Source organism: Hemicordylus capensis, chromosome 10 (assembly GCF_027244095.1).
Source record: "Hemicordylus capensis ecotype Gifberg chromosome 10, rHemCap1.1.pri, whole genome shotgun sequence".
NCBI lineage: Eukaryota > Metazoa > Chordata > Lepidosauria > Squamata > Cordylidae > Hemicordylus > Hemicordylus capensis.
Genome location: NC_069666.1, coordinates 20655331 through 20674665, shown reverse-complemented (window position 1 = coordinate 20674665; position 19335 = coordinate 20655331). Strand labels below are relative to the sequence as shown.

The window sequence follows — 19335 nt, the reverse complement described above, 5'->3', positions numbered from 1 at the left end:
CCATTTTTGTAGATGGATTTATGCTTTTTATTGATATATCATATAGGGTAACACTGTGTGACAGGATTAATACTGAGACAGGTGTTTTGAGCACCACTGAAATTAGAATGAGATGATGATCAACAGGAGGAGGGGAGGGGTGTCATGATGCAAAACACACAACACAAGAACATAAGAACAGTCCTGCTGGATCAGGCCCAAGGACTATCTAGTCCAGCATCCTGTTTCACATAGTGATAGTGGCCCACCTGATGCCTCCGGGAAACCCACAGGCAAGAGGTGAGGGCCTGCTCTCTCTCCTGGTCTTGCTCCTCTGAAACTGGCATTTAGGGGCACAACACACCTGCATTTGCATGTTTGATGATCTGAACTTTCTTGCTCTGTGGCATGGCAGTCGACCAGTTAGAAAATTGGATTAGTCTGCGTTTTGACCAATTAATTGAGTCCATTTAAATAAGCCATCACAGGCTGTTTTCAAACTTGGGTCCAGCGTTCCCTCTAAGGCGTGTGCATGCACACAAGTTTTCTGGAGTCTACTCAGTTGATTTTAGATCCCGCTCAGACTGAATCAGGAAGGCCTCACTCTGCATATATGTACGCACACATTGCCTTGATAGCTAACCCAGAACAAAACTCATTTTGCGCACAGATGAAAATAATTAGAGAGAATACTGCTTGGGTCCCCAGATGGTGTGTTGGCCTACAACTCCAATCACCACTGGGGATAATAGGAGTTGTAGGCCAAGAACATCTAGAGCAGTGTTCTCTCTAATTTTTTTTAATCTGTGTGCAGAATGAGTTTTGTTCTGGGCCAGAGTATCAAGGTAGTGTGTGCACACCTGCATTCAGGGTGGGGCCTTCCTGATTCAACCTGAGCGGGATCTAAAGTTAACTGAGCGGACATCAACAAACTTGTGAGCGCAGGCACGTGTGCACGCCTTAGAGGGTACGCTGATCTGGAGGCCTGAGAACTCCTGAATATTATTAAAACCCAACCACCATCTTGTTGAGATACCAAAAGGCAAGCTAACTCACACAAACCAAAACCTATCATCCACAGTCAGGCATTCTTCTGTGTTTGCTAGCGCACACAAACCAAAGTAGTTTCCAAAATACAGTAGTAAGCATGCCTTTAACCTGCTGCCTCGCCATCAGCCAGCTACATCTTTAGTTGATTGATGTAAGTTTAAAGACTTGTAGCAGGCTGTGATAATGGCTGCACCAGAAAAAGGACCAGATGGGGGCTAACTCTGCATAAAACTGCATGTGGATAACAGGGTGGCTTTAAAAAAAAAAAAAAGACAAGTTTGGAATTTCTTCTGATGTTATACTTACAAAACTATGTGTTTTACCATACCATACATACATACCATACATACCATTTTTCTCATGTAACTGTACTAGAGATTTATAGGACTGCTGTGCTCTTGCTAGATTATATTGGTTCTGGAAGGGAAACAGATAATATCAACATCATTTCAAGCATGATGCAGGCCACTGTGAATATATCTGCATTCATCCTGTTGTGTGGCTAGCAGGCTAAAAACTTAGAAGTCTCTAAAAACATAAGAGCCCCACTTGACACCATCGCCTGGTGGAGACTTAACAGTGGTTTACTACCTCAACTCTGGTGAAGATCCCAAAATACAGTGAAGCCATGGGTGAGCTTTCCAAACTAAATCCCATCTTGAAGAGTATTACCAGATTAAATTGTGCACAGTTGTTAAAGGCTGTGACTGAGTGATTTGTTACCAGGAACATCAGGGGAATTCTTTGCTCCCCGTTCCTGAAGTCTGGATACACACACTTTATATGGGGGCAGGTTACTCTATGCCCTATGCTCACAACTACATTTACAAAGGTGCATACTTTATAGTCAAAGATATGGTCTGAAAGCACACGATGGAGTTCCATGCTAGAGCAAAGCAGATCTGATTCCAAGCTACCACAATGAGGAACCACAGAGACACATTGATTCATGCAGGCTTTTAATTACATTTATATAATTTATTTTAAAGGTTACTGTTTTAATTTGTTTTATTTCACTAAATAAATAAGGATGCTCAGTGGAAGAGCATCTCAATCTCAGGATCACTCCTGGTGTCTCTAGGTCGGGCTGGGAGAGACTCCTGCCTGCAGCCTCGGAGAGCCACTGCCAGTCAGTGTACACAATACTGAGTTAGATGGACCAAGGGCTTGACTCAGTATAAGGCAGCTTCCTCCGTTCCTAGCGACCAACTTTTGATCACTACTTCTACATTGGTTTTTAAACCAACTGCTTTACACCAAAATACTTGCTAAGCGACTCTTTAGTTATACAGCAACTACTCAGCTGGAAAACGGCGCTGGCACATATTTACCTTATTTGCTCCAAACTGTACTCTGGCTTTTCCTTTGACTAATGTGGCATTGATCTGCATGATGACAGACTCCGTGGAGTAGGCACTGCTCCAGCCCTAGAGAGTGGGGGGAAAGCAAGCAAGCAAGAAGAAACACTTCTCCAGGATGGAGTCGCATCCTCTCAGGTCACCTTGCAGAACAAGTCATCCCAAAGGGGGATTTATCTTTGCTATGCCAGGTGGACTGGGATTAATGTGTTAACTCTTTAAAATACAGTTATTTGCCATAAGAGGGGAGAAATAAAAATACACCAGAGCACTTGTAAGGGAAAGAGAAGGGGAGAAAAAAAGCCAAGTTGCATATATTTCCAGAATCTTGCAAGACCAAAGACAAAGAAAAATATAACCACATAACAGTATCTCCACTCCCGGTAAGATTCATAGCAATTACCATTATTCTTACTAGATTCAGAAATCTATTCTCCCAGTTAAAAAGTGGGATGATCATGATGAGTGACAAGCAGCCAGCCTTTTTTGGTCCAGGCATATAAGATTCCCTACTATAGCTTCCCTGTGACTCCTTTCAGGGGAGAGAGCTCTCTCTCTAGATTTCTCCTGTAGGTTAAACCTTCCTGGAAAAGGGTATGTAAAGACTAAATCAAGTCCTATGGCAGGGAGTCTCAGACTTGGGTCCCCAGATATTGTAGGACCTAAACCCCCAGAATCCCCAGCTGCAGTGGCAGTCCATGCAGCTGGGGATTCTGGGAGTTCAAGTCCAACAACATCTGGGGACCCAAGTTTGAGAACCCCTTGGCCAATGGCCTTAGTGACTCAACATTTAAGTCAGTTTCAAGCCTGCTGCATTATTTTTTCCAACTCAGGAACACTAGGAAATATAGTTGTGTGAGAGGCAGAGGCCTCTCTTAATTCTCAGCATCTGCACATAAGTAGAATCCCCAAGGTTCTGGGGGGGGGGATCAGAACAGTCAAGTCAATTCCAAACTGGGTTTAAATCTGTAACTTATGTGCAGATTGCACAGACCACAACTCTTACAAAGCAAATTGTCCACGCAAGTTGTCTCCGTGCACCAAGGGAACCCTGATGCTCTCACGCACAATGCTATTTCAACAAGAAGCAACAGTTGAACAGGCAGAAAGAGGCAAGGTCCACGTATGCGGGGTGGGGGGCAGATCACTGCCATCACTGAAATCCACCCACCATATCTTTCATCCCATATGGATTAACAGTGTGGAGTGCATCCATTTACTGAGGAACTGTCCTGTCCTCTATCACCAGTTTGGCGTAGATCTTGAAAGTTATCTGCCTCCCCTTTGTCTATTGCTGGGAATTCCCTTAATCATGGATCATAAGCATTATCTAAACTGGCAGCACCACAGTAAGTCAGTCTGCCATTAATAGGATTTAGAAACCTGGGCCCATCCTGCTGTCGCTGGGGATTTCCACAGGAGTGGATAGTTTAGGGCAAGATCTTTGATTCTCTATTTACCTGTTTAGTAAGAAGTTCCATGCATAATGCGCCTCCACCAAGAACATACCTGTGGGACAGAAAAATACACTGAGCTCCTGATTGTGCAAGATACGGTGATGTGTTTTACGCATAAGATTATGCAGCCATTAAGAATAAATCTCTCACAGATGAGTCTGCAGAGCTGGTGCAGGCTTTACAGGAGGCTGAACGGAAAAGCATGGTTTTGAGGGTACACTCTTCTTGGGGCTGTATCATATTAGCATGCCATCTTTATTCTCCCTTTCCTAGCAATATAAATGGTGTCCACAAGAAAAGCCCTGCTGGATCAGGCCAAGGCCCATCCAATCCAGCATTGTGCCTCACGCAGCAGCCAACTAAATGCATCTGGGAAGCACACAAGTGTGGAAAAGAGGGGAAACACCCCTCCCTTGGTGCTCTCTAGTGCCTGTCGTTCGGGGGCACCATGCCACCATTGATCCTGATGGCAATACTTTATTTATTTATTCATTCAGTCGATTTCTATACCGCCCTTCCAAAAATGGCTCAGGGCGGTTCCCACAGAGAAATAACAAATAAATAAGATAAACAAAATGGATCCCTGTCCCCAAAGGGCTCCCAATCTAAAAAGAAACATAAGATAGACACCAGCAACAGTCATAGGAACATAGGAAACTGCCATATACCGAGTCAGACCGTAGGTCCATCTAGCTCAGTATTGTCTTCACAGACTGGCAGTGGCTTCTCCAAGGTTGCCAGAAGGAATCTCTCTCAGCCCTATCTTGGAGATGCTGCCAGGGAGGGAACTTGAATCCTTCTGCTCTGCCCAGAGCGGCTTCATCCCCTGAGGGGAATATCTTGCAGTGCTCACACATCAAGTCTCCCATTCAATAGCAATAGCAATAGCAATAGCACTTACATTTATATACCGCTCTATAGCCGGAGCTCTCTAAGCGGTTTACAATGATTTAGCATATTGCCCCCAACATTCTGGGTACTCATTTTACCGACCTCAGAAGGATGGAAGGCTGAGTCAACCTTGAGCCCCTGGTCAGGATCGAACTTGTAACCTTCTGGTTACAGGGCAGCAGTTTTACCACTGCGTCACCAGGGGCTCCATTCAGATGCAACCAGGGCAGACCCTGCTTAGCTATGGGGACAAGTCATGCTTGCTACTCCACAAGACCAGTCTCTAGAGTAGGGATTCTCAAACTTGGGTCCTCAGGTGTTATTGGACTTCAACTCCCATAATCCCCAGCCTCAGTGGCCTTTGGTTGGGGATTATGGGAGTTGAAGTCCAATAACACCTGAGGACCCAAGTTTGAGAATCACTGCTCTAGAGGGATTCTGTGCTGGGGGTGGATAGGGCCAGTTACTCTCCCCCTGCTAAATAAAGAGAATCACCATGTTAAAAGGTGCCTCTTTGCCCAGTTAGCAGGGGTGTGTGTGTGTGTGTGTGTGTGTGTGTGTGTGTGTGTGTGTATCTATCTATTTATCTATATACTATACTCTCTCTCTCTCTCTCTCTCTCTCTCTCTCTCTCTCTATATATATATATATATATATAGAGAGAGAGAGAGAGAGAGAGAGAGAGAGAGAGAGAGTATAGTATATAGATAAATAGATAGATAGATAGATAGATAGATAGATAGATAGATAGATAGATAGATAGATAGTATCTCTCTCTCTATATAGCTACTAGCTGTCGATAGCCCTGCCTTCCAGGAATGTGTCTAGTCCCCCTTTAAAACCAGTCTAGAAGGGTAGCCATTGCCGCATTCAGGAGCAGCTAATCCCACAGTTTAACTACACACTGTGCGAAGAAGTCTTGCCTTTTGTCTGTCCCGAATCGCTCAGCATTTAGCCCCCTCTCCTTTGTCACCACAACCACCCTGGGAGGTAGGCAAGGCTGAGCTGGACTAGCCCAGTAAGCTTCTTGACGGAGTGGGGAGTTGGACATGGGTTTCCTTGGTCTAGGTCTGCTCTAACCGGCAGAAGTGGAAGCGCCCGGTCTGTGACTAGCACAAGAAGACGACGCACTGAACAGCTCATCTAAGCCAACAAAATGCTTCAAGCACCGCAAGGGAACTTTCACTCGACACTGGACAGAGCCCAGATTGCTCATAGAGTGTGCTCTGAGCATTCAAAACACACTTGTGTAGATGTAAAGTATAATTGCATCATCTCCTCATACAGGCAACTTCAGCTACTCAGGGACCTGGTCTAGGATCAGAGTACTTTAGGGGCCATTTTCTCCTGTAAGCTGGGCCACTGTCAGAAATCTTGATTAGGAGCATTTCCTAATACATTTTTTTTTTAAGCACATTGCTTATAAGTTGCCTTGAATACCTTTGTAAGTGGAAAGGCAGAATATGAAATATTTAAATTTTAAGCACGGTGCGGTGGTTAGAGTAGCCACCTAATGGTGCAGCAAGGAAATGACTTGACTTAACAAGCCAGAGGTTGCTGGTTCAAATCCCTGCTGGTATGTTTCTATATCAGGCAGCAGCAATCTAGGAAGATGCTGAAAGGCATCATCTCATACTGCATGGGAAATGGCAATGGTAAACCCCTCTTGTATTCCACCAAAGAGAACCACAGGGCTCTGTGGTCGCCAGGAGTTGACACCGACTCAACAGCACACTAGTGGCTAGAGTGCTGGACTAGGACCGGGGAGACCCGAGTTCAAATCCCCATCCAGCCATGATATTTGCTGGGTGACTCTGGGCCAGTCACTTCTCTCTCAGCCTAACCTAATTCACAGAGTAGTTGTGAGGAGAAACTTATATAAATAATAAATATAATATAAAATATATTAAATATTTTATAATATATAAATATAAATGTTTAACAAAAGAATTGTTCCCCCCCCCACACACACAGTATATCAAATCTTCTCAGTCACCATTATATACAACAGCTCTTTCCACTGCAGCATGCTTATACAAATAGCATTAGATCAAAGAGTCGTTTGTCAAAATGCAAGTTCCCAAAATACAGAGGACAGCAGCTCTATCATTCTTTAAGATGAAATACCTAGTAAAGATCAGAAATCAAACACTTACCCACCAGTGAGCACGGGAGAGACCACTCTCACAAACGGAGGGTCAAAAGGAAAGTTATCCTAAGAAAGAGAAAGCCACATTTTCTTTTATTTTTTTTAAAAATAATAATAATCCAAGCTTTAAATTCCCTGCTTAAGATAGATATTCTGATTGTTCTTCTGGAAATAAAATCCTGCAAGCCAATTTTCATCCCCCGCACCCACTCAACCATTGAAACTTTAAAACTTTGGATAAACAACTTCTAACTTCTGAGCTGTGCAAAGCGTTAGCTAGCTAATACAAACACAACCCTAAAAGAAAAGTACTGAGCAATACTTTTACATCAGTGTAAAACTTTTTCCAGTAGAACTTGCTTAGCTGTGCAAAGTAATTTTCTCTCTTACCTTAAAAGAGAAGTTGAGCAAAATATATTCTACACCTTCTTTTTCTTTTAAGACTTGAAGATCGCTATGTAATGGGCTGTCAGGATCAACTCTAACAATCGAGACATGAAGCAAAACAGTCCAAATCAGTCGGTTTTGAGTAACTGTTTATTTATTTATTTTTGGAAGCAACAAAGGAATACCATGTTGACTATGTGAAGTTTGTTGACTATGTGCATACCATGTTGACTATTCCCTTTAAAAACTCAGTGTCGCTTGTTTGTTACAGACCCCAATGAATTTGTTGGTTGCATGCAAGGGCTTTCCTTGAAAACACTCAAGCAATTCAGTATTTCCTGGAAATCCTCCCAGCAACTCAGTTCCATGCACAGAAGAGCAATATAGATGCGATATACACCAAAACCAGCCGGCAGAAGGAACTCAGTAGCTACTTGTTTACAGAAAGCAGCTTACATATACAGCCCTGTTCACATGAGAACTGTTAGGAATGAGGCAACTCCCATGAAGTCCAGAAGACTTTGATATTTGGTTTGGTGCCGATATAATCTTGGTTTGTTGCCTTAGCCCTGGTTAAGATCCTTTATGTACGATGACAGATAGATTCTGCCACTCTAGAGGATGGGTACAAGAAGAAGCCAGTGAGACCTGTCTTTCAGCTAGCAACTACCCTTAAGCAGAGTTTGCTTGGTGCAGATGTGTGTCCAAAGCCAGATTTAGCTCCAGAGCACCACCTAGAGCATCCGTCTGTCAAGCACACCAGGAAAACCCATCCCTTGTATTTTTTCACCATCTGGATCCAGCAATCCAGGTACAACCTTAAATGCTTTTCCACAAAGGAGAGCCAGTCCAGTTTAGACTGGTACAAGTCCACAGCCCATTTAGGAGGAGGGACTCAATGTCTGGCGGGAAAACGCTAGATTCCAGTTTGCCAGGGGCTTATACTGCATCAAAGATGAGGAAAGCCCTCTCTTTGGACCAAGGACCGGTTCCATCTTTGGAAGAGAGGGGAGTCTATACATATTTGAGCCAGCTTCAGACAGGTCACCAATTCTCATCCTCCAAACTGGTGTCCAAAGGGATATGCCATAAAAGGTTCATACTCCTTCAGCCAGAATGCTCAGAACTTTATTATCTACAATTTTTTAATGACTAGTATTTCCCCCCACCCCCAAGAGTGTGCTACACAACTGAGGGCATTTAAATCAATAAAATCATCTATCAAATCCACTAAAGCTTGTAATGCTAAAAGTAAGCACGTCTGCCAAGCTGCAACACTGTATTCAGCCTTGTGACAGAAGTCCGATTATTTCGCTAAGGTGTCAGCCCAGAAGACTTGCGTACCATGTTCTCGTAACCCCGCCTTCTTTTGCGCTCAACCGTATTTTCTTGGGAAACCGAATCCACTGCCCACTTGCTTTTGTAAGTGTAACAGAGGCACCTTTCAAAGTGGTGATTCTCTTACATTTAGCAGGGGGAGAGCAACTATCCCTATCCAGCCCAAGCACAGCATCCCTCCAGTAGCTGTTGCCGGTGTCTGAGTTATGTTTCTTTTTAGATTGGGAGCCCTTTGGGGACAGGAGCCCATCTTATTTATGTATTTATTTTTCTATGTAAACCGCTTTAAGAACTTTGGCTGGAGAGCGGTATATTAACTAGTAGTATAGCCCTTTCCATAGAGAAACAGCTTAAAACCATGCATTTGGGGTATGCATGCATACTTACTTAAGAAGCTTTACGTGCCACTCATACAGGCTGTCATTTACAAGTTCCACTGAATAAATCCCTGTGGAAAAGAGCAGAGAGGTTATTTGAGCAAGTCGCGTACTGGAAGTGCTTCACCTGCAATCCAAATGCCCTGGGGCTTGAATGCAAAAAAGACCAAAGGGTTCTGCAGGAGGCGGCGGACACTCCCATGTGCTTCAGAGTCAGGGAGGGGTGTGTGCGCAGTGCACACGCATGCTCTCTAACAGAACCTCCATGTGTGCATCAAACATCTCCCACCTTGCACCTGACGGAGCTGTTCAGAGATGGATGTAGATCTGGAAATGCTACTTCTGTCCTTTGGACTGGGGTGCATGTGCATGAGATTGTCTACTCCAGCGACTGCCAGCCTTGGGTACTTCGGAGGTTGCTGAACTACAACTCCTGTCATCCCCAGTCACAATAATTTGTAGCTGGGGATGATGGGAGTTGGAGTTCAGCAACAGCCGGAGGACCACTGGTTGGGAACCACTGCTCTAGTTCAATGGGCAGCAGCTCTCCAAGGCTTCTGGCAGAGGTCTTTTGCAGCCCTGTTGCACGGACCAGCACCAAGCCCCAGTGGATTCTGACTGAAAGGCTTTTGCCCTTGCAAAGGGCATGAGACTCTAGTGCCATGGTCCCAATTCTGGTCACTCTTACCCACTCCCATGGCTGCTCTTTAAGTTCAAACCCACATAACTGGCCCTCTCCACCCCCAGCACAGGACCTCCAGTGACTGTTGCTGGTGTCTATCTGAGGTTTCTTTTAGACTGTGAGCCCTTTGGGGACAGGGATCCATCTTATTTATTATTTCTCTGTGTAAATCGCCCTGAGCCATTTTTGGAAGGGCGGCATAAAAATCAAATGAATGAATGAATACACAGGGCCAAATTGTGCATTTAACCTAGTGTTTTGCCCTGAATAGGAGGAACTTGGGAACATGGGAAGTCCATCTAGCTCCCTATTGTCTACCCAGACTGGCAGCAGCTTCTCCAAGGCTGCAGGCAGGAGTCTCTCTCAGGCCTATCTGGAGATGCGAGGGAGGGAACTTGGAACCTTCTGCATGCAAGTAGGCAGGTGCTCTTCCCAGAGCGGCCCCATCATCCCCGAAGGCGAAGATCTGACAGTGCTCATATGTAGTCTCCCATTCAAATGCAAACCAGGGTGAACCCTGCTCAGCAAAGGGCACACTTCATGTTTGCTACCAAGACAAGCTCTCCTACTGTAGGGATGAGGTGGTAAGGATACACGTGCAGACATATCCTTAAAAAAAAAAAGTAGCAGTCACAGCTGCCTTTGCCTGAACAAGCCTCCAGTTTCAGTGTTTGACAGCCTCTCAGTCTTTTTAAGACAGCTATAAACTTCAAAATCTGCACCCTCCTGCCACTCATCCCAAGATACACCAAATGAAGTGGGGTCTTTGCTCTTGGAAAACATGCTCCTTCTCCTTTGGATTACTGCAATCCACCAAGAGCTTATGCCTATAGATAGCTTACACCCTTGCACCGATTAAGAATCAGGATCTTAAGGATCTATTTCTTCTAGTACCACCAGGTCATCCCTGTGACCCTAAGAGAAGGCAAGGCATACCCTAGTGAGTACACGTGCTATATGGGTCGTGCAACCAAGTTCAAAACTAGAAGGATGAATTGTTGCTTACGTCAGTGTTCTTCACTGCAAGGCCCAGGAGCTGGTGGCAGCAAGCACAGGAACCTAGGAAGCTGCCTTCTACCGAGTCAGACCACTGATCTGTCTAGCTCAGTATTGTCTATGCAGACTGGCAGCGGCTTCTCTAAGGCTGCAGGCAGGAGTCTCTCTCAGCCCTTTCTGGAGATGCTTCTAGGGAGGGGACTTGGAACCTCCTGCATGCAGATGCTCTTTGCAGAGCGGCCCCATCCCCTAAGGGGAATATCTTCCAGTGCTCATACATGTAGTCTCTCAATCAAATGCAAACCAGGTCAGACCTTGCTTAGCAAAGGGGACAATTTCATGCTTGCTACCACAAGGCCAGATCTCTTCCTTCCATCAACCTGAAGTGCAACTCCCTGAATAAATAGGCCTGCGTGGAACTTCAGCCAAAGCCAAGTGCTTCGCACAGGCCCCCAGCACTATGAAGAGGCAACTGTTCCCATCATGCAGTGGGGCACTTTGCCCAGTGCTGGTGAGATTTTTTTAAGAGAAATGGAGTCTTGCTGAGCCTCCGTGCCCTCTTGGAAGAGAGAGAGAGAGAGAGACAGACAGACAGACAGCCCTTTCCCCATAGAGCTCTCTGGGGAAAGCACTGCACTCCCCAGCACTCTGGCCAGACTTTCATAGGAACAGCCCTGCCGGATCAAGAGAGGAGAGCTGGTCTTGTAGTAGCAAGCATGACTTGTCTCCTTAGCTAAGCAGGGTCTGCCCTGGTTGCATTTGAATTGGAGACTAGAAGTGTGAGCACTGGAACTTATTCCCCTCAGGGGATGGAGCCGCTCTGGGAAGAGCAGAAGGTTCCAAGTTTCCTCCTTGGCTTCTCCAAGATAGGGCTGAGGGAGATTCCTGCCTGCAACCTTGGAGAAGCCGCTGCCAGTCTGTGAAGACAATCCTGAGCTAGATGGACCAATGGTCTGACTCAGTATATGGCAGCTTCCTATGTAGTCCAGCATCCTGTTTCCCACAGTGGCCCCCCAGATGCTTCTGAGAAGCCCACAGGCAAGAGGGGAGGGCATGCCCTCTCTCTTGCTGTTGCTCCCCTGCAACTGGTATTGAGAGGCAACATGCCTCTGAGGCTGGAGGTGGCCTATCGCCACCAGACTATTATTACATTATTATTTATTTGATTTCTATACAGCCCTTCCAAATGGCTCAAGGCAGTTTATCCAGAGTAATAACAAATAAATAAGATGGCTCCCTGTCCCCAAAGGGCTCACAATCAAAAAAGAAACATAAGACATTTAACACATAATATTTCTGCAGTTGGAGACCCTTGTCCAAGAAGCTTGAGGTGATGCTCTGTAGAAGTAAAGAACCCCACACGTGACTGTGAAGAGACCACAGAAAAAGAAGAAGTGGCATTACCGTAGCCATCCATTCGCAAGCTCTCTGATACAACAGCAAGGGCCAAGCCCAGTTTGAGACAGGAAATCCTCTGGCAATTTGCCATGGCTTTCTGCAGCGGCAGGGTCGGTCTCTCTCTCTCTCTCTCACACACACACCCCTTTGCTATCACCAAATGTGTGTTTCTTTGTACAGCACTGAACACTGAAACTGCCATCAGGGCCCCTAGATATAGCCTGACCTTGTGGAAAAATCATTACTAAAGATGTTCTATTTTTTTTTTTTTAAAAAAGGCTCAATAACTCAATACAGAGATAGTCCACACAATACTATGTCCTTTGTTGCTCTGTGGGGCTATTTCAGGCACAAAACTATATCCAGAATGAAGAGCACAGTCAGATAATTGGTCGGCTAAGCGGATCTACGGAAGAGCAACACCATTCGCTTGTTCACAAAAGTAACTGCACATTTTCTTTAACAGAATACAGGGTGCGTAAACCACTGTAAGAGGCTTTTTTGTTTATCGGGGAACGCCACTGCAGCTCCCAGATATAGAAGATTGGATGAACAATGGGACAGCCCTGGCTGCTAGAGAAAATGCCGCATTTAGGGAAGTGGACAGACTAAGCAAGTTTAACCACAATTTGGAAAGTTTGAACTTTTTTCAGTTCCGACCCCTCACTTCCTTTTCTTCATCTGCATAAAGGGTCTGGGGTAGGTTTATGGGGTTTTGCTGCTGTTATTTTGACTGTGTAATCTCATTTAAAAACTTTAATAGAATGTTAATACCAAAGATGCAGTATACATTTTCATCTTGGAAGGATCACTCTATAGCATTTGGACAGAACTTGGTAGTTCACAGTTTTAAAGTCTTCTATTAAGAGCAGAGGACACTTTTTATGGGTAAGGGAAGTGTGGCAGAAAATCTCAAAGCAGGTTCAATATGCGTAGGAAAATGTATAACCACCAGAAGCCAGGGACAGGGGGAAATCAGTTGCTTAGGTCAAGGGTTCCCAACCTGGGGGCCTCCAGATGTTACTGAACTACAACTCCCATCACCCCCAGCCACAAATTGTGGCAGAGGATGATGGGAGTTGTAGTTCAGCAACATCTGGAGCACCACAGGTTGGGAATCCTTAGGTCAAGAGTTGGAGAACACATCAGGGTTTTCTACTTAGCTGGCAGATGGTCAATGGTGGTTAGATCAATTAAAAACCCCTATAGGGCTGGTCATGTAATAGTGGCACTATCCGATAAATGAAAACTGGAGGTCTCAGCAGCACACGTGCTCACGCTGAGTGTGCCGTGTTGATTTGGGATTTTTTAGCAATCCTAGTTTTATGCCACAAGAACCCAACATTAAAAATCAGCATTCAAATTGATGGTGAACGATCTCGGCTTACATATTGGGTTGTGGTGCAAATCGGGGACCAGCGAAAAATCTTGAGTTCATACAGCATGTTCCTTGGGAACACACACACGCCACCAAGATCTCTGGGTTTTTAAAAACTGGACATTACCATGATCACGTGAACCAGACTGTTGAGCTCTATCCTAAGAGACAGCCATTTGTATAGGCATTACTGAGAAGAGTCAGAAATCAACAGTGTTTAGATCAAGGCTGGAGTCTTTCCTGCCCTCCTTGTTCTGTGGCATGGCTCTGAGCATTCGGGTCAACTAGACATCACTAAATGTGCTGTGAGCCACCCAGAGAGCAATTTGTTATGGGGCAGCTAAGAAATCCAGTTTATGATGATGATGGCAGTGTGTGTGTGTTTGGATAGATGGATAGATAGATAGATAGATAGATAGATATACACACACAGAGCAGCTACAGGGCCAGATCTGACCTGGGATCACAGTGTGGGAAACCATTCATCCTCTTCTATGCCAACTGGGAACGCTGTGGCTATTTACACACACACAGGCCAATGATGCAACGAGTCACATCCAGTTTGGGCCTTAGGTTTGGTTTACCCAGGGATTTCTATTCCAGGTTTCTATTCCAGTTAATATATCTATTTCAGTTAATAAAGCAAATTATTAATACTCTATTTGCTTTACACAGATATCCAGATGTTTGACATTCATATTCCATTTCAGGTGTGATATTTAGATAAGTTATGCATTCCATAAATGAAAAAATCATTGGAAAACGTTATGACTTTTGTGCCATTAAAAATGAACCACCACTTACCTGTCTTATAACTCTGTGACCTATATATATCCCTGAGTTCTTTCATAAGTCGATCTGAAGCCTGGACAGACCCAGAGACTGCACCCTGAAATGCAATAGTGGATAATTATATTCTATGGCTTTTGAAGAGTTCTTGCTGGTGCTTTTAAACAAATTGCTTGGGTTTATTTATTTTTCAAAGGCTAATGACAATCAGTTCTGCCAAAATTATGCATTTATTTCAATCAGAAAATTCAAATCGATACATCTGAGAAGTTGGAAGACTGACTTCTGGGACTAGTTACTTTGCAGACACATGACTTGATAAGTTGGCAATGCCCATGTTAACAATGGTAAGTTATCACTTTTGGGTGATACGTTGGCAATGCTATGTGCATATTAACTTCCAAACAATTCTTTCCACCAAGTCCTCTTTATTTGGCCCCCCAAATACAATATTCACCAGATGTTATCAACCATGACTTGATAGTAAACTATTTTTGCCAAGTTATACACACACAGTTAGCTTGCCCTCATATGTATTATTTTCAGGCCATTTCACAACTACTGCCCAATTCACAATGGAGATTTATTTACTTTAACAAAATTATATCTTGCCTTTTCCCAAAAACAAATGGCAGCTAGAGGTTGCTGGTTCGAATCCCTGCTGGTAAGTTCTCTAGACTATGGGAAACAGCTATATCGAACAATAGCAATATAGGAAGATGCTGAAAGGCATCATCTCATACTGTGTGGGAGGAGGCAATGGTAAACCCCTCCTGTATTCTACCAAAGAAAACCACAGAGCTCTGTGGGCACCACGAGTCGACACTGACCCGACAGCACACTTTATCTTTATTATCTCCAAACATTTTACATTAAGAAGCAACCGTAGTAAGAACAAGAACCCAAGTAACTGAACGAGAGTCTCTCAGTGTATCTCTCTCTCGCTCACAAGGACACAGATGAGATGTTGCCAGGGAGTGAACCTGGGACCTTCTGCATCCAGACAAATGCTCTACCCCTGTACTGTAGCCCCATCACCCAAGGGGAATATCTTACAGACAACACTATGTCTACTCATTCAAATGCAAACCAAGGCAGACCCTGCTTACCAAAAGGGAACAATTCCTGCTTGCTGCCACAAGACCAGCCCCCCTCCCCAATACAAGGGGAGCCTGAGAAGTCTTGATGGAACAGCCCAGGCTTCAGCTTTTGTTTGGAGGTAGATAGGGAGGGGGCCAGGTGCACATCAAGTTGGAGAGAATTCCAGAAGGAGTGGCAGGAGGTGGCCCATTCACAGGTCTCCACCAACCTTGCCTAGGGCAGTGGCAGAACACACCAAAAGGTCTCTCTAGAACAGGGTTTCTTAACCTTGGGCCCCCAGATGTTGTTGGACTACAACTCCCAGAATCCCCAGCCACAAAGGCCATGCCTGGGGATTCTGGGAGTTCTAGTCCAACATCATCTGGGGGTCCAAGGTTAAGAAACCCTGCTCTAGAAGATCTTGCAGGACGAGCAGATTTCGTGGGAAGAGGTGAAGCTTGCACAGAAATGCTACACGTGTTCTAGAAAGACATACACACACTGGTATTATACCCACTTACATTTAGGTGATCTTGCCTTTGATTCTTTCGGATTTTTTCCAGGATTGCAAGATTCTCTTTTTCAATGCCATCATCCTCAGACTTCTTTCCATCAACAGGCTCTTCTTCCTTCATATCGTAATGATCCAGATCAATGTCCTACCAGACAAATCAACACACTGCTTAAGATGAAGAACATAGCCAGCAATAGCAACATGAACCCTAATGGTGCATGTCGCTCAGCGTCTCTCAAACTAGGAAGCCTCCTGTACATGAGAGCACCAAGAATTGTTTGCATCTCTGGGGAGAGGATTTCCTCGTGCACAGGTCACTGGGATGGTCGAAAGAGACGTCCACGTCCCCAGTTCCTACAGACTCAGGCGAAATGGTGTAGGGAGAAGGGTGCATGGCAGATGGAGAACAGACACAAGGAATAGGGCCCAGGCAGCTGAGCACAAGGTGCTTCTAGGCTTGGAGAAGCAGGGCAAAGGTGGGGTAATGTTTAGGAGGGAGGAACTTTTGTGGCACAATTGCCCTTCACTCCTTATAGTTTCTAGTCCCCTTTCCTAGGACAAGTTAAGGAGTGTGAGAAAAAGGAGCAGATAAAATCAAGACAGGGCTGCAGAAATCCACTAGTCTATTAGTCTGAGATGAGTGAAAAATGATGCCTGGTGAGTGAAACAAAAGCCCTGATGAGTAATGTACCAACATAGTTTGACGAGTAAAATATTTTGTCTGGCTGATAGACTGAGCCAACATTTCTTCACCTCTGATCAAGAATATGTATATATACTGCAAAAAGATACAGATCCCCTGACACAATATACATACTTCACCCATATCTTCCTCCTCTTCTTCCTCCGATGTAACCTCTTCAGTCGTTCCATTCTAGAAAATAATGAAGTCAGGTTATGTATTGGCCCTACCACACGTGCTTACTTTCTGTAAAGCTGGGAATTCAGCTACAAAACACAAGAAGTAGACAAACATACATTGAAGGCATCATGATGGTAATGGACAGTCCTGGCTAAACTAAGGAGCAGAGGGGTTTCTCCACCTCTATTGGCTTGAGGTTAGGATGTACTGACTGCACTAGGCAGGGCGTGCAGGCTGCAGGCATGGATCCCTCTCCCTCGCTAAGCCTTAAAATAGGTAGCTAGTATATTAGTAAGAAGAGGAATATTTATATACCGCTTTTCAACAAAAGTTCCCAAAGCGGTTTACAGAGATATGATATTAGATAGACAGATAGCCAGATAGACAGCTCCCTGTCCCCCAAAGGGCTCACCATCTAAAAAAGAAATCTAAGATAGACACCAGCAGCAGCCACTGGAGGGATGCTGTGCTGGGGATGGATAGGGCCAGTTGCACTCCGCCTGCTCAATAAAGAGAATCGCCACTTGAAAAAGGTGCCTCTCTGCTCTGTTAGCAGGATAAAATGTATGCCGCTATTGGCTGGGAAGGCATGAGGGAAGGAGGCACAGGAGTGGTATGCAATCTCCCCCTCCGTTAACCAACTGTACAGCAGAAAAAGGTCTTTACAGGTGCGGTCTGCATTCTTCCATCATCACCAGAGATAAACCTAATGTGTTCATGAGTGAGATCGGGTCCTCTTCATAACACACAGGTAAGTATGACTGCTCAGATTCGGCCCTCCTGCAGATGCTGGCCTACAACTCCCATAATCCACGGCTACTGGCCACTAGGGAAGTGCATGGAACCGGTTCAGTGCTCCTTTTCTGGAGTGCCGAACCAGGTTGAAATGCCAAAGTTCGAACCGGTTACTTTAAGGGGCAGGAGGGTGCCTCTTACCTGCCCAACCATTTGCATGGCGACACTGAGCGGGGCTGCAAGTAGGAACGCTACAGCCCACACTTTTTGGGAGAGCGCCAGCAGGGGGGAAAGCGGCAGGGCAGGGACGGCATCCTCCCTGCCACTTAAAGTAACTCCCCACCCTCCCGGGAGTGCACATCCCTATTGGCCACTGTGGCGGGGGATTATGGGAGTTTTCGTTCAAACGCAGCTGGGGAGCATAAGTTGCGCAGGCCTGCTATAGAGCAAATTTGCACTCATGTGTCTGGTCGGCAGAGAGTACAGTGGCAATTCAGAGTCCATGTAGCGGCTGGCCAAAGGCAGACCCTTAGGAACATAGAAAGCTGCCATATACTGAGTCAGACCATTGGTCCATTTAGCTCAGTATTATCTACCCAGACTGGCAGCGGCTTCTCCAAGGTTGCAGGCAGGAATCTCTCTCAGTCCGATCTTGGAGATGCTGCCAGGGAGGGAACTTGGAACTTTCTGCTCTTCCCAGAGTGGCTCCATCCCCTGAGGGGAGTATCTTACAGTGCTCACACTTCTAGTCTCCTCATTAGCATCTGTGTGTAATGCAGTCATCAGACTTTACCTGGGCCGTTGGCAATGGCTGATCTAGCATTTCAACGTCTGGATGCTGAGGAAGATTATACAACCGGCAGAGGTCACATATCAATCGTTTCAGTTGTTGGAGAAGCTACAAATCAAGTTCAAAAGCATATTAATGGTTTTAAGAAGTTTTTAAAAATCAAACTACAGTATTACTAGCTTTTCCTTCAGCTATAAACACGATACTCATCTCAAACACAAAACACACAAGCTATGCCTATGATCAATCCATGGATTAAGGAAGCCATTAAAGCTTTGGATATGAAGCACAAATACTAGAAAAGCTAAGCACAACAAACATTTCTCAGCCGTATCCTTCACCATGAGCCAATTTAAGCAAGCCAAATGGATATACAGGACATCCATCGGATGTGCCAGCACCACCTCAGAAACTGCATGGACAGGCTGGTTGTCTGAAAGTGCATCCATATCAAAGTCTCCCTGCATGTGGTGAACTAGCATGCTGAACAAAAGGTTTGTCTAGAAGCCTCCTCCCTGATGAGCTAGTTTTCTACGTGCCAAGCAATTCTGACATGAAGGCACTTTCAAACCAGCAACCCCCCAATGCATTCTGAGATGATGATGCTGGGCAGTCAAGAGAGCAATCTGCATTCTGTGAGGCACTGGGCTGCTAGATGGAGCTCTGCACCACCAAGGAAGTCTAGGAACATGAATATATTTGGATTAAATGTCCAGGTTATTTTATCATCCTTGGGTACAGCCTCTGGGAATGGAGTTGGAGGCTGCAACACATTCATAAGGAGCAAGCAGCAAGTCTGGCCATAAGATGGCAAAACCTCTAGGAATATAGGAAGCTGCCATATACTGAGTCAGACCATTGGTCTATCTCGCTCAGTGTTGTCTACACAGACGGGCAGCGGCTTTCCCAAGGTTTGCAGGCAGGAATCTCTCTCAGCCCTATTTTGGAGATGCCACCAGGGAGGGAACTTGGAACCTTCTGCTCCTCCCAGAGCTGCTCCATCCCGAGGGGAATATCTCACAGTGCTCACACATCAAGTCTCCCATTCAAATGCAACCAGGGCAGACCCTGCTTAGCTAAGGGGACAAGTCATGCTGGCTACCACAAGACCAGCTCTCCTCTCTC

The 19335-nt window shown here is 45.2% G+C and overlaps 1 protein-coding gene across 2 annotated transcripts in view; it reads right to left on the bottom strand.

Annotated features, from left to right (window-relative positions):
* UBE2Q2 (ubiquitin conjugating enzyme E2 Q2) overlaps nt 1-19335 on the bottom strand; it is a 40682-nt gene that overhangs the window by 1792 nt on the left and 19555 nt on the right. The window contains exons 3-12 of one of the 2 annotated variants that reach the window (XM_053272747.1): nt 18214-18318; nt 16641-16697; nt 15831-15968; nt 14245-14329; nt 8997-9057; nt 7275-7365; nt 6892-6950; nt 3848-3896; nt 2361-2456; nt 1371-1446 (exon numbers count right to left, since the gene is read on the bottom strand). In XM_053272747.1, the coding sequence (XP_053128722.1) occupies nt 1371-1446; nt 2361-2456; nt 3848-3896; nt 6892-6950; nt 7275-7365; nt 8997-9057; nt 14245-14329; nt 15831-15968; nt 16641-16697; nt 18214-18318 (817 nt within the window). The remainder of the gene's footprint in view (nt 1-1370; nt 1447-2360; nt 2457-3847; nt 3897-6891; nt 6951-7274; nt 7366-8996; nt 9058-14244; nt 14330-15830; nt 15969-16640; nt 16698-18213; nt 18319-19335) is intronic. The other variant, XM_053272748.1, reaches the window with a different exon arrangement.